At 46.4% G+C, this 15,651-nt stretch overlaps 1 protein-coding gene across 2 annotated transcripts in view; it reads left to right on the top strand.

Moving 5' to 3' along the window:
* The window catches only part of LOC121290759 (interferon-induced GTP-binding protein Mx-like), a 54,897-nt gene extending 39,759 nt beyond the window's left edge, over positions 1-15,138 (top strand). Inside the window, exons 10-14 of one of the 2 annotated variants that reach the window (XM_041211647.1) lie at positions 6,946-7,090; positions 8,529-8,687; positions 10,305-10,381; positions 12,578-12,799; positions 13,593-15,138. In XM_041211647.1, coding sequence (XP_041067581.1) covers positions 6,946-7,090; positions 8,529-8,687; positions 10,305-10,381; positions 12,578-12,799; positions 13,593-13,835 — 846 coding nt within the window. In that variant the 3' untranslated portion in view covers positions 13,836-15,138. The remainder of the gene's footprint in view (positions 1-6,945; positions 7,091-8,528; positions 8,688-10,304; positions 10,382-12,577; positions 12,800-13,592) is intronic. The other variant, XM_041211648.1, reaches the window with a different exon arrangement.
* The last annotated feature ends 513 nt before the right edge of the window (positions 15,139-15,651 follow it).

The raw sequence follows: 15,651 nt of genomic DNA, 5'->3' as shown, positions 1-15,651 counted from the left end.
GGGGTATAGATTTAAGGTAAGGGGCAGGAGTTTTAGAAGGGATGTGAGGAAGAATTTTTTCACCCAGAGGGTACTGGGAATCTGGAACTCACCGCTTGAGAGGGTGGTAGAGGCAGAAACCCTCATAACATTTAAGTAGTATTTGGATGTGCACTTGCGATGCCATGGCATACAAGGCTATGGGCCTAGTGCTGGAAAATGGGATCGGAATTGTTAGGTACTTGTTTGAGTGGCGCAGACTCGATGGGCCGAAGGGCCTTTTTCTGTGCTGTAGACCTCTATGAGTCTGAGCTCTGGACCTTGGCTAGCTGGTGGGAGCTGGAATTCATTAAGCAAGAGGCTGCAGTCATGGACATGTGGGGATTGATAAGTGGCAATGAGGGTGGCCTAGAACAGAGACCACCCAGGAATCCTGGGGCACAATGTGGGAAAGGGGGAGACGTTGGGGGAGGGGTGGGGGACTCTATGCCCCCTGGTTATTGACCCCTCCACCAAGGGGAAAAGTTCCTTCCTGTCTACCCTATCTATGCCCCTCATAATTTTATACACCTCAATCATGTCCCCCCTCAATCTCCTCTGCTCCAGGGAAAATAACCCCAGTCTATCCAATCTCTCCTCATAACTAAAACTCTCCAGCCCAGGCAATATCCTGGTAAATCTCCTCTGCACTCTCTTTCTAATGCAGTTACATCCTTCCTATAATGTGGATTCTAGAATTGCATGCAATACTCTAGCTGTGGCCTAACCAGCATTTTATACAGAACAAAAATAAAAATATCTAGAAAAACTCAGCAGGTCTGACAGCATCTGGGAGAGGAACACAGTTAATGTCTGACAGCAGATGTCAGACCCGCTGAGTTTTTCCAGGTATTTTTACTTTTGTTTTGGATTTCCAGCATCTGCAGTTTTTTGCTTTTATCTCAACGTTTTATACAGTTCCAGCATAACCTCCCTGCTCTTATATTCAATGCCTTGGCTAATAAAGGCAAGTATCCTATATGCCTTCTTAACCACCGTATCTACCTGTCCCACTACCTTAAGGGACTGGTGGACATGCACACCAAGGTCCCTCTGATCCTCGGTACTTCCCAGGGTCCTACCATTCATTGTGTATTCCCGCGCCTTGTTTGTCCTGCTCAAGTGCATCATCTCACACTTATCCAGATTAACTTCCATTTGCCACTGATCAGCCCATCTGACCAGCCCGTCTATATTCTCCTGTAATCTAAGGCTATCCTCCTCACTATTTAGCACCCCACCAATTTTCGCGTCATCCGCAAACTTACTGATCAACCCTCCCACATTCAAGCCTAACTTGTTTATATACATCACAAACCGCAAGGGACCCAACACTGATCTCAATGGAACCCCACTGGACACAGGCAGCCAGTCACAAAAACACCCCTCGACCATTGCCCTCTGCTTTCTGCCACTCAGCCAATTCTGGATCCAATTTGCCAAATTGACTTGGATCCCATGGGCTCTTAACTTCATTATCAGTCTCCTATGCAGGACCTTATCAAAAGCCTTGCTGAAGTCCAAGTAGACTACGTCAAATGCATTGCCCTCATCTACAAACCTGGTCACCTCTTTGAAAAATTCAATCAAATTGGTCAGACATGACCTCGCCTTAACAAAACCACGCTGATTGTCCCAAGTGTAGGTTAATTCTGTCCCTCAGAATTGCTTCCAATAGTTTCTCCATCACTGAGGTTAGACTGACTGGCCTGTAGTTCCCTGGTTTATCCCTTCCTCCCTTCTTGAATAACGGTACCACATTGGCTGTTCTCCAGTCCTCTGGCACCTCTTCTGTGATCAGAGAGGTATTGAATATTATTGCCAGTTCCCCTGCTATCTCCTCCCTTGCCTCACTCAATGGCCTCACTCAACAGCCTGGGATACATTTCATCCGGGCCTGGAGATTTATCTACTTTTAAGCCTGCCAGACTACTTAGAACCTCCTCCCTTTCTGTGCTAATTTCTTTGATTATATCACAGTCCTGCCTGATTTCCATACCCACGTTGTCCCTTTCACTTGTGAACACCGACACAAAGTATTCATTTAGAACCCTACCTATGTCTTCCAGCTCCACACACAAATTACCACTATGGTCCTTAATGGGCCCTACTCTTTCCCTAGTTATCTTCTTACTCTTAATGTACTTGTAAAATAACTTTGGATTTTCCTTTATTTTACCTGCCGATGTTTCTTCATGCCCCTTTTTTGCTCTCCTAATTTCCTTTTTAAGTTCCCCCCTACACATTCTATACTCCTCTAGGGCTTTCGCTGTTTTGAGCCCTTGGTACCTGCCATAAGCCTCCCTTTTTCTCTTTATCCAATCCTGTATATCCCTTGACATCCAGGGTTCCCTGGATTTGTTGGTCCTACCCTTTGTCTTTACTGGAATATGTTGGCACTGTACATTCCCTATTTCCTTCTTGAATGAGTCCCACTGCTCTGATGCAGATTTACCTAAAAGTAGGTGTTTCCAGTCCACTCTGGCCAAATCATATATGATCTTATTAAAATTGGCCTTCCCCCAATTTAGAACTCTGATTTCTGGCCCTTCCTTGTCCTTTTCCATAACAATCTTGAATCTAACCGAGTTATGATCATCTATCTGCAAAATGCTCCCCCCCCACTGATACCTTTACCCCTTGCCTGGCTTCATTCCCTAAAATTAAGTCCAGGACCATGTATCTCTTGTAGGACCTTCTATGTACTGGCTTAAAAAGCTCTCCTGGATGCACTTTAAAAATTCCGCTCCCTATAAACCTATTATACTATGACTAACCCAGTTAATGTTGGGGAAGTTGAAATCCCCCACTATTACTACCCTATTATTTTTACACTTCTCTGAAATTTGACTACATATCTGCTCTTCTATTTCTCTCTCTGACTGTTTGGGGGTCTATAATACACCCCCAGCAGTGTGATTGCTCCTTTTTGGTTTTTCAGTTCTACGCATATGGCTTCATTTGAGGAGCCTTCTAAGATGTCATTCCTCCTTTCTGCTTTAATTGTTTCTTTGATCAATATTGCAATACCCCCTCCTCTTTTACCTCCTTCTCTGTCTCACCTGAAGACCCTATATCCTGGAATATTAAGCTGCCAATCCTGCCCCTCTCTCAACCAAGTCTCTGCGACAGCAATGACATCATGTGTTAATTTGTGCCCTCAACTCATCTGCCTTGTTTGTCAGACTCCTTGCATTAAAATAAATACCATCCAATCTTGCCAAACTCCCTTGTGCCTTAACTGGCCTATAATTTCTATGCCTTCCAGACTCAGAACCTCCTTTCAGGACCCCATTCCTATACCAAGTTAGCTTAAACCTTCCCCAGCAGCACTAGCAAACCTCCCTGCAAGGATGTTGGCCCCATTCCAGTTCAGGTGCAAACCCGTCCACCTTATACAGGACCCACCACCCCCAGAAACAGGCCCAATGTCCCAGAAATCTAAAGCCCTCCCTTCTGCACTGTTTCTCCAGCCACGCATTCATCTGGACTAACCTCCTATTTCTATACTCACTAGCGCATGGCACCTAAAGTAATCCAGAGATTACTACCTTTGAGGACCTGTTTTTTAATCTGTTTCTTAACTCCCTAAATTCTGCTTGCAGGACCTCATCGCTCTTTCTACCTATGTCATTGGTACCAATATGTACCACGACTGTCTGTTTGCCCTCCCCCTTTAGAATGCCCTGCAGCTGTTCAGTGACATCCTTGACCCTGGCACCAGGGAGGCAGTATACCATCCAGGAGTCACGTCTACGGCCACAGAAATGCCTGTCTGTTCCCCTTACTGTCTCCTACCACTATTGCTCTTGCCCTCTTTTTCCTACCCCCCTATGCAGCTGAGCCACTCACAGTGCCATTAGCGTGGCTGCACTCCCCAGAGGAGCCATCACTCTCACCGTTTTCCAACATAGAAAAACAGTTCTTAAATGAGATGCACCCTGGGGATTTCCTGACTACGTGCCTGACACTGTTTTTCTGACTGGTCACCCATTCCCTCTCTGTCTGCACTCCCGTAAGCTGTGGGGTGACCACGTCTAAAAATGTGCTATTCACGAAACTCTCAGCCTCGCGTATGCACCTCAGTGCCTCCAGCTGTCGCTCATTCTCCAAAACCTGGAGCTCAAGTAGCTGCAGTTGGTGGCACTTCCTGCACATGTGGTCGGTCAGAGCGCAAGGAGCATCTAGGACTTGCCACGTGTTGCAAGCTGTACATAACACAGGACTGAGCTGCCTTGCCATGCCTATATTTGAAGGAAAAAAACCCTTACTTTAAGTTAGATACAGTAAAAAAAAGTTAAATTATTTATGCACTTTAAATAAAAACTAGAACTCTTACCTTTCCTTAGTTTAATCTATTTTAAACTGGAGAGAAACACATGCCCACTACTCACCAATCAGCTCTCACCTTTGTGCTGATGTCACTTTTTGAAGCTTCCTGCATTCGCACTGGTTCTGTTCTTTCTGCCGCGTTCTCGCACTGTCTTGTGATGTCACTCTTGTAATTTTCAACAAGAAGTGACTGCAGGACACTCTTCCCAGACTGCTTCACCGTGATGCTGACTGCAGGGCACTCTTCCCAGACTGCTTCACCGCGATGCTGACTGCAGGGCACTCTTCCCAGACTGCTTCACCGCGATGCTGACTGCAGGACACTCTTCCCAGACTGCTTCACTGCGATGCTGACTGCAGGACACTCTTCCCAGACTGCTTCACCGCGATGCTGACTGCAGGGCACTCTTCCCAGACTGCTTCACCGCGATGCTGACTGCAGGGCACTCTTCCCAGACTGCTTCACCGCGATGCTGACTGCAGGACACTCTTCCCAGACTGCTTCACTGCGATGCTGACTGCAGGACACTCTTCCCAGACTGCTTCACCGCGATGCTGACTGCAGGGCACTCTTCCCAGACTGCTTCACCGCGATGCTGACTGCAGGACATTCTTCCCAGACTGCTTCACTGCGATGCTGACTGCAGGACACTCTTCCCAGACTGCTTCACCGCGATGCTGACTGCAGGGCACTCTTCCCAGACTGCTTCACCGCGATGCTGACTGCAGGACACTCTTCCCAACTGTCTGAGTTCGGGTGAGAGTCAGGGAAAATGTATGAATATTCCGGGACTCCCCTGGTTCACCACCCACTTTTGAGCTTGCACGTACCATTCCTGACCTCTCCCCTTTATAACCAGCACCACCATGCACTTTACAAAATACTTGCACACACCGGGAAACAATAGTCACTGCATTAGGCTGGGCTTGCATTATACAAGAGTGTACACTTTGTGTTTGCAGTTCTGGAATAGAAGCCCACCTGCTGGGAGTGGCTATTGGTAATTCAGTAATATGGGGCAGTATCACCATCAGGATTTTCCATGCACAAATTCCCACTATCCACTCACCATAGAAAGCTCCATGATAGGAACACATGTTCATAAAGTCTACTCTGACCTTACTGAATTTTTCTGTGAGTGAGATGGTGAGTTTGATTCCTGTTTATGTTTGACCATATAATCTAAGCTGGGTGCCTTGCAAGTTTTTTTGTTATTTCTGCTTCTTACCTTAGTCTCCTTTGGCAAGGCATCCACCATTCTCAAATGAGTTGATTGCCTCACTGCCACCCAATGTATGAAGCTAGGATTCACACCCTGATTCCACACAACAAACTTAAGAGCAGTTGACTGACGGCCATGTAACATTAGGAGTATTTATTATTAATGTAATTATTCTTTTGTGTACCTTCATCTACTGTTCCATTAATTTATTAATTCATTTCTGCCTGTGTCAACGTCACTATCTGACTGCGCCTTCTACTTATGTGTATTTCATTCCCCAATGGCCACTTCAACATTTATTCATTGAGCTCCTCCTGCCCATTAATCTTTGAATTTATTCATGTGGCAGTGGCCACCCTGTATGAATTTACTAATTCACTGGTGCCTCCTTGCTTGCACTCTTATGTTCATCAGTGAGCTTTCATTGGTTTGAGTGCATTAATACATGTCATTTTGTGTTGGTTTGTTGACACTGGGTGTTTATGTGATGACATTGCATCCAACAAACCCACCAGCTGGAAATTGAATCACCCCTGAGTGGTGGTAAATTGGTCTACCAGCCTATCCCCACCCACCCCCCACCACCATCACGCCACCACCACCCCCCCCCCCCCCCACCCCCAAGCCCCTCCCCACTTTTCATTTCCAGTGAGCTACGGGTGCTGGTTCTGCAGAGTGAGGTCAACAAGACTGAACAGCTGGGATAACAGCCAAGGATCTAATGTGATCCCAAGATCAGGAAGGGTTATAGTTGCCAGCTCTGACTGGATGTATTCCTGGAGTTGTCATCACATGACTTCCTCCCTCCAACTCCCTTGCTGTTCCCTTTGGTCACCCAACATGTCCGTCCTCACAGCACATCAGCCAATTGGAAAGCAAACTGACTGTCCCTCGCCCAATCAGTTGATTCTTAATTGCCAGTCAAACAACCTTTTCTTCCCCACCACCCATATTTTTTATAACGAATAAAGCAAAGCGTTGAAAAGATTTTTTGTTTTATTGCCCCAATGATTTTTTTCTCCCAGTAATTTGGAGATTAATCTTCAAGTTCTGGAGAATCCTGGGCAATCCTGGAGGGTTGGCAACCCTGGGGAGCTGGCAAACAGTGACCAACAGCGGCATGTGGTTTCAACGCGGAATCAGGAGGAGCATTTTAAGAGCCAGTGGTCAGACCCGATAATCCTGATCAGGAAACCAATTTCCAGTTTGGGTCAGGTGTTCTTAGCCTGTCCAAGCGCCTGTTTTAGAAGAATGGCCAGTACATCTGCACCGAGGCGCCATCATTTGGAGCTGCCGCTTTGTGTTCCCCATCTTAACATGACACACAGTGACTGTTGCGAAGAGAAACTACCATTCGCTAATTTTATTGCAGAAAATTTTAACTTATTGTGAGGAGCTCACTAGTTTAGTCATGGGAGATTACAAGAAGGACTACGACAATGAAAAGAAGATATGTGACTATTCTCGGAGGGTGTTTTCAGGGTGGTACAACAAGCTGGAGATAGAGAAAGTAAGGCGTAAGTATTACTTATATTATTTTCTTTCTTATTTGTTTTGTTGTTTAAATATATTTTTCATTCTGGTCTTTCGGGCCACACTCCAAGTGAAGTGCTTGGCTTCTTTATTTATTTACAGCCTACTCCAAGCTTGAGTCCTGGATCAGGACCTTGCTTTGGATTTCTCCATGGCACAATCGGTAAAGTTGTAATCCGCAAGTCCCCAGTTCAATTCCCAAACTGTGTCGAGTGAGCTGATCTCAGCATGACAATTGGACGCTACTTCTCTAGGGAAGCGTTCAGATTTTATTTCGCTGTCTTTTTATTCCTTAGGGTAACTAGAGGTCAGATCAGGCAAGGCTTTAAACGTTTCTTACAGTTGGTTTTATTGACTATAAAACTTAACAAGTGTTTAATTTAACCCTAATAAGAAGTACGGTAGAAAATTCAAAGTCCAATTCTTCTCCCTTGGGAGACTAAAAGATGAATAATCCATTGGTATACTTCATATACCATGGTCAGGATTTTCCCATTGGTGACCGGGGGTGGGTGGGTGGGTGGGACGGTGGGTGGGACCCCCTCGCCGAAAAGTAAAATGACGCGGGATGTTGTCGGGCAGAACTCCCAACGTCACCGCGCCCCATTTAAGTTTTCAAGTAGGCGGGGGCTCTGCCGAATCAGCTGTGTGCCCGCTGACCTGTCAATGGCACATTGAGGCCATTGACAGAGTCATTAAAGTAATTAGTGGACCTGCCTGTCCAGCCTTAAGGTTAGCGGGCAGGCCGGGAGCCCTGGCAGGAATTAGAAAAAGCATCAAACCTCATCCACGGGCGGGATGAGGTTTCATGTTGGTTTTTAAAAATTGAATTAAAGCGTTTTTAAAAGTGATGGACGTGTCCCAACTCATGTGACAGTGTCACACGAGGGGACGTGTGAGAGATCTTTTTTTCTATTTTTATCTTTTTTACAGTAGAGCCGCACTTAGCCTCAGGGAGATGAGTGCGTTCTATCGTGCGCGTGCGCGAAAGAATGCACTCTCAGGTTTAGGGATTCCCCCCTGCACAGGGACCGCTCAGCGCTTCCGTATGGACGTCGCGCTGGGTGGGCCTTAATTGGTCCACCCACATAAAATGGTGGCACGCCCCCAATCAGGGGAGCTGATCGGAGGTGCACCTCCGCACTTCAACATCAAAATTCTGCCCTGATTTGACATATATGTGAGGTTTGCTAGACAATTTCAGAGGGGAGTTAAGAGCAACCACATTGTTGTAGCTCTGGAGTCACGTAAAGGCCAGACTGGATAGGGACAGTAGACTTCCATTGCTAAAGGACATTTGGGAACCAGAAGGATTTTTACAGTAATCCGGTAGTTTCATGGTCTTTATTACCGAGAATAGCTTTTAACTCCAGCTTTATTAATTTAATTAACTGTGTCATTTATTATTGTGCTTGTTTTCAGTTAATGATGAGGCAATGTCAAAGGTCAGGTTCCATGACAAATACTCTCAAGGGAGAGAGCTGCCCGGATTCACAAAGTACAGAGTATTTGAATCTGTCATCCGAGAACAAATTCAAAAGTTGCTGCCACCTTCTCTCCAACTGATGAAAGAACTTGCAGGTAGAATAAAAAAGACATGTACCACACTGTAAGGAAAAGAATTTGCAGCTTAATCAATAGTTTGTCATAGCTGAGGTCCATGGCTTATGGTTTTCATGAAAAAGTAAACTAAAATTGATGCCTCTGTAAATCCTGAAGTCCATGCATTACAATGGATTTGAATTCATATTGTCACAATGATTTGTACTCATCAGTTGTTTTTAATCTGGTTACGCACTGCCCACATCCCTTGAACAAATTTATTGAAAAGCTGTATCCCATTCCACTGATAAGTTCTACCATGTGATTTAACCTTTTATAAATCTCTCGTCCTTGACAGGTATCTTTTCTCCCCCTTTTGCTTCTAGCCATAAGGTTGCTTTGTATTTATTTGAACTGGGAACTCAATATCCATCCTGTTTGTTGCTAGCTTTCAGCAGGACAAAAGGCAAGAAAAGGTGTGCTGGAGATTCCAGCAGTTTCCAAGCTGTCTATGCCTGCTAGAAACATAGAAGTTATGAGAAGAGAAAGACCAAAGCCCATCTAGTTCACTGCCTACCATCCTGGTAGTTATATAATGTAATGATGAAGGGGTTGTTGACTGATTACCAACAACAGACCCAGGAATAACACAGGGAAAACTACAGTTGTTGACAACCTTTGAAACCATAGTCATCAGTTCATCACTGTTGAACACCAGATTTCAGAGCCCCACCCCTGAATCCCAACTCCTGGCCCCCTCCCCCGATCCCTCCCCCGACTCCCAACTCCTGGGCCCCTCCTTTCACTCCCAACCCCTGGGCCCCTTCCCTGCCTCCCAACTCTCGAGCCCCTCCCCCGACTCCCAACTCTTGAGTTCCTCCCTGACCCTCAACTCCCGAGCCTCTCCCCTGATCCCCAACTCCCAAACCCCTTCCCCGACTCCCAGCTCCTGAGCCCCTCTCCTGATTACCACTTCCTGAGCCCCGTTTCTAATCAATTCCCAAGCCCTCCCAATTCCTGAGACTCCCCACAGATTCCTGTGACCGTCGATTCCCAAGCCCCCTCTGACCCTCAAGGCCCCTTCCCCACAGGCCCCGATCCCTTTTCCCCCAACTCTGCAGCCCTGCCCTGATTCTCAAGCCCCCTCTGAATCTCGAGCCTCTGTTGTGTCTGCTGCCCTGGGGAATTTGAAATATGAAGTCAACACAACAAGAAAATCCATACTCATTCTCTGTGAGACGTTCTAGCGAACATTTGTCTCCCAACCAACCTAAAAGGAAAACAGATCATCCAGTTATGGATTTCTGCAGTTTGTGGGACCTCGCTGTGCACAGTGCCTACACTCCAAAAATACTCAAGTGGCTGTTCATTGATTTGGGTCTACGAAAATGCAAGTCCTGCTTTAATTTTGAAAGAATTCTTGCTTTCACAAGCCAAGCCAAGCCTGTCGGCAATTTCCATTGGAAAACTGCAGACATCTAACAAACACTTTACACCCATAATGAAACTGATGATTAATTCCTGCCGGAGCATCGCTGCATTTTTATTAACATTCCCACAATGAAGTATTCCCGGTTCTGCAAAAGATAGTTGGTGTATAATCCGTGTTTGATAACAATAAGTATAACTGAGCCATTTTTTGTATCCTTTTCACAGATAAAGTCCAGCAAGTGTTTAACGCAATGGGATTTGAGCATTTTCAAAATTTCCCCAATTTGATACTAGCAACCAAGGTAAGTGCCTCAAAAACTTTTAACTGAGGCAGAGTTTTCGGAACAGGGGAATTACATGGGGCAGGATTTTTCCCTCGTCCATCGGGCGTGTGTGCTTCCCCGACCCAAACGGGAGTAAAATAGTGCACGAGCGCCCCAACGTCATCGGGCACTCTCGCGGTATTTCACGCGAGAGGCAGCAGCGCGTCCGCTGACAATTGAGAGGCCAATTAAGGCCCTTAATCAATTAATTAATTTGAACTTTGGGTTGTCTGCACAACCATTTGGTTGGCGGGCGGACAAAGAGGCCAAGCGGCCTCTGCATTTTTTGCAAAGCCTCAACCACGGGCGGGATGAGGTTTTGACCAGTGATTTTAAAACAAAAAAGCTTTAGAACTCATTTTTATCATGTCCCTGCTCATGTGACAAAGTCACATGAGGGGGACACGTTTTCCTTATTTTTCCATTCTTTGTTTTTAATGTTAAAAATCTTCAGTTCACCTGAGGCCACTCTGTACATTCAAGGGGCTGTCATTGAACGCACCCATACGCATGGGCTGACTTCCACGCTCTCCCTCCACCCCCCCACCCCCAACCCCGGGCAGCGCTGAGCCTTTCAACGTGCGATTCATGCTGGCTGGCCGTTGATTGGCCAGCCAGTGTGACATCATGGTCGGGGCCCGATCCCGGGTGCTGGACCATTGCGCACCCGCCCACTGTGCCCGCCCAATGAGGGGAAAGTCCTTCCAATAGAATATACAACACTGGAACAGGCCCAACCAGCCCTCGCTGGCATTTATGCCCCACTGAAGTCTGCACCCAGCCTTTCTCATCTAACGCTATCAGCATCACCCCCTTTCCTCTTCCCCTTCATATGCTTGCCTAGCCTCCCCTTGGACGGATCTACACTATCAGCCGCAGCCACCGCCTGTGGTAGCAGGTCCCACATTCTCACCAGTCTCTGGGTGAAGATATTTCTTTGGACCTTCCTATTTGATTCCTTGGTGACTATCATTTATTGATAGCCTCCAGTTTTGCTCTTCCCGACACACTGTTTACTCCATTGAATCCTTGTCCAGTAAAGTCCCGCCATTCATGGGGGTTACATTCACACCAAACCTGGCAAATGGCAAAATCGCAAAGGAGGAACATGCTTTTGAATGGGACTCAGTTAGAGAGGTTCCAGCCACGCAAGGGCAGCACTGGTTTGGACAGTTAGAGTATTCTACAATTACCTGCGTTTCTCTTCACTGAAGCTGGTAGATCTGCTGTGCATACTCCACATTTTTGCTTTTTGTTTCCGATTTCCAGCACTGGCAGTTTTATTCACAGCGCATTTAAAAATCACGGTCAATGAGAAAGAGAAAAACCCAGGGCCAATAAGGGGTAAAATACATCCTGGAAAATTCCTCTCCAATCCCCCCCAACCCCCCACCCCTTTCAGGTCACTGAAACCAGCCAAGGAAGTCACATGGATCAAGTTTTACAAAGATTTATAAAGACACTTACATTCTGTGTTGTGTGATTTCTGTCCTTTGCTGGAACTTGCCCAGTTACCTCTGAAAGTATCTGGAGAGTCAGCACCTACTACACCAGCCTGCGCTATATTCCAGACCTTCACTGCTTTCTGAGAAAAGACAGATCACCTAATATCCAGTCTATTCCTGCTCTCTCATAGGTTAGACTAGATGAAACTGATATCTTAGGGTAAGTTAACCATCCCACACTCGAGGTGTGCTCAAAGGGCGTACCTGTCAAAAGATCGGTGCAGAGATTCAAACATTTCCAATGTGGATAAGCATACGTTGCTCATGGGTTGGGCAATGTGTGCAAAGTACAAAGCACGAGTAGATGAAAACGCGAACAAGGAAGTCATAAAAGTTGGGCCTTTACATAGTTAAAGGCCTCTATTAGGTCACCCCTTAACCTTTTTTGAAGAGAAGAGAAACCCAACCAGTTCATCATCATCTTAATCTTCCACATACTCAATGGAATGTAAATCTTGACAATTTGTCCTAAGAATTTAGCTCTTTTAGCCTTTTTCAGGGTAAATCCATGCTGCGTCCTCTCCAAGGACAATATTTCCTCCCTGAGGTGCAGTGCCCCAGAACTGAGCACCATACTCCAGGTGCCAAGCGTGGAAGCTTACTGGGAATGGGGCCATGAATTACTTCAGATTCTCAAAAGCTTTTCAAGCAGCTGTGCCCTTTTTCACAGGACTTAGTTGCTCAAATCCGCCAAAAGCAGGAACAGGATGCCGAACAGAATTTGAGGATACATTTTAACATGGAAAGTATGGTTTATGCACCAGACGCAATGTATAGCTCCAAACTGGGAGAGATACAAGCAAAATTTCAGAACAGCTGTCAGATGGAGCCCAGTTTATCGCCAGGTAGATCTATCCATAAAATGGCTGGTCTCTTACAAGCCTATTATCAGGTGAGTCTTCAAAAGTAGAGTCACATCTTCCAAGTCACACACTTCTGTTTTGTTGAGGGGGAATACTACACCAATTGAAATGCTTTCTTTCAGAAAAGACATTAAGCTGAGGCCACCTGTCCACTCAGCTTGCAAGCTATTTGAAGCTGCGCAGGGGAGAACTCCCTGGTGTCCTGGCCAATATTTATCCCTCAACTAACATCACTAGAACAAGGTTATTGGTCATCATAACCCTGTCGCTTGTGAGTCCTTGCTGTGCGCAAATTGGCATCTTCTTTCTGTCATTCACGGGATGTGGCACACACCAACGTTGCCCATCCCCATGCATCTGAGTGGCTTTGCTAGTCTATTTCAGAGGGCAGTTAAGAGCCAACCACATTGCTGTGAATCTGGAGCCAGACCAAGTAAGCAGGGCAGATTTCCTTCTCTCAAGGACATCAGTGAACCAGATGGGTTTTTGAGACAATCCGGTAGTTTTGCGTTCACTTTTACTGATGCTAGTTTTTTATTCCAGTTTATTTAGCAGGCTGAATTTAAATTTCCCTGCTGCCATGGTGGTATTTGAACTCACATCACTGGATCATTAGCCCAGGCCTAGTCCCATAATATACTTACTATGCTGTGTTTCCTACGAAGCAACGGTGACTGTACTTCACTGGCTATGGGATGTTCGGAGGTCATGAAAAGCAGAAAGCTTTTTTTCTTTTATCTCTCCTTAAAAGAAAACCACTGTTGTTTAGACTGTGAGGTCTGTTCCGGGGACCTTAATCATTTGTTTCCTCAAATTATACAGATTGCTATCGATCGATTGGTTCAAATGGTTCCCATGGTGACCAGATATCATCTTCTGCAAGAATTTGCAAACCAGGTCAAGTTGGAGATGGCTCAAACTTTTCTGAATGAATCAGGTGCTGATGGTCTCCTGGATGAGCATGCCGATATAAAAAGGAAACGTGAAAGACTCACTGATTCCCTGAATCAGTTGAACAAAGCAAGGTCTCTTCTGATGGCTAAAGAAATCAGTAGAGTGCAATGACACTGCATGTCTTAACAGTTCCTTTTTGTTGACAGCTATGTTCATTGTTCTCGCTTCCACGTTTTCACTGCAAGGTACTGACCCCGCACTGCATTACATTTCCACCAGCCCCTTCCAAACATGCCAAAGCGACACTGAATGGAAAGAGGTTTTCGTACAGAAATGTGATGCTGAGATGCGGCTGCTGCGATGCTTCTTCTGATACCCAGGGCAATATTTTCTGCCGGGGTGCGCTATTCTTTCAGCGCAATTCACCTGAAATTGATCAAACTGGGCCGAAAGATCGTGGCCAGAATTTTTACCTGAGCGAGCGTAAAATGATGCGCGACAGTGTCGGGCGAGCGTCCCGAGCCTCATCACGCACGCGCACGATATTTCGGTCGGCGCGCGCGCGCGGGAGTCAGCAGCACGCCCACCAACAACGAGCCTATTAAGGCCATTAAAGTCCCAAATTGAACGTCATTTTCTCGCTGCCCGTCCAGCTTTACGGTTTGCATTTTTTTTAAGGAAACCTCATCTACAGGCGGGATGAAGTTTCCAACAGCAATTTAAAAACAAAATAAAAATGTTAACTTTTTATTAATAGCGTGTCTCTGCTCATGTGACAATCTTTATTTCTGAATTTTTATATCTTCAGCTCCCTGAGGCAGCTCTGCACCCTGGGTGGGGGGGGCTTTTCCTGCGCGCACCTTAGGGACATGTGCGAAGCTCCCACTCGCCCTCTCCCCCCACCCCCACCCTCCCCCATACAGGCAGTGCTGCAGCCCGCGTCTCACACTGGGTGGGCCTTAATTAGCGGTCCGGCCCCGATCACGGGTGGCGTTTGGCTTCCCATTCACTCCCACCGATCCCGCCCAGCGAGGGCAAAATCCTGGCCCGTGGAACTTCTTCAAGCACAAATTACAGTTAACACCAACCCCGTTTCCATGATTTTTTGTTTTGGTGCTTGTTTAAAAAGCATTGCCTTAAAAGTCAGCCCTGCTCACGTGACTGCTCCTCAGATCTAATTAATCACCACTGTTGCACACCAATGTAACGAGCCAATGGTTCGATCGAGTTTTCTCAAGTCATTTCAGTTTTTTTACCTGTGGGCACAAAAGTATTAATGGGCCTGGCAACAGCAATATATATATTGTCGTTAAACAACAGATAGTGGGCTGAATTTTCCCCCCATCGGGGGGGGGTGGGGGGAATGTTGATGGGCGGGCGCGTATGGGCGCGCTTCCGATCGGCACCCCCGATCGGAAGGCGCAGCGCCATTGTACAATTGGCCCTCCCAGCGTGGCGTCCGCACAGAAATGCTATGCCCTCCCTGTGCGGGCGGGCGGGGGAGTGGGGGGGGGGGGCAGAATCCCAAAATCGAGAGTGTGCTCTTTCACGCATGCGCACAAAAGAGCGCATTCATCTCCCTGAGGCTAAGTGCAGCCTCAGGGAGATCGGCTGTAGCTGTAAAAAAAGAAGATAAAAATAAAAAAATAAAATTTCCCTTACATGTCCCCTCATCTGACAATGTCAAATGAGTTGGGACATGTCCATAATTTTTACAAAATCTTTACTAAAATTTTTAAAGCCTACATGAAACCTCATCCCGCCCGTGGATGAGGTTTCATGTCTTTTCTAGTTCCGGTCGGGGCTCTTGACCTGTCCACCAACCTTAAGGTTGGACGGGCAGGCCCTTTAATTACTTAATTGACCCTGTCAATGGCCTCAATTGGCCATTGCCAGGTCAGCAGGCCCGCAGCTGATTTTGCTGCGCCCCCACCTTCCTGAAAAGTTAAATGGGGCGGTGACGTCGGGAATCATTTTACCCGTTGGT

Source organism: Carcharodon carcharias, chromosome 18 (assembly GCF_017639515.1).
Source record: "Carcharodon carcharias isolate sCarCar2 chromosome 18, sCarCar2.pri, whole genome shotgun sequence".
Lineage (NCBI taxonomy): Eukaryota > Metazoa > Chordata > Chondrichthyes > Lamniformes > Lamnidae > Carcharodon > Carcharodon carcharias.
This window is presented reverse-complemented; position numbering and strand designations above follow the sequence as displayed.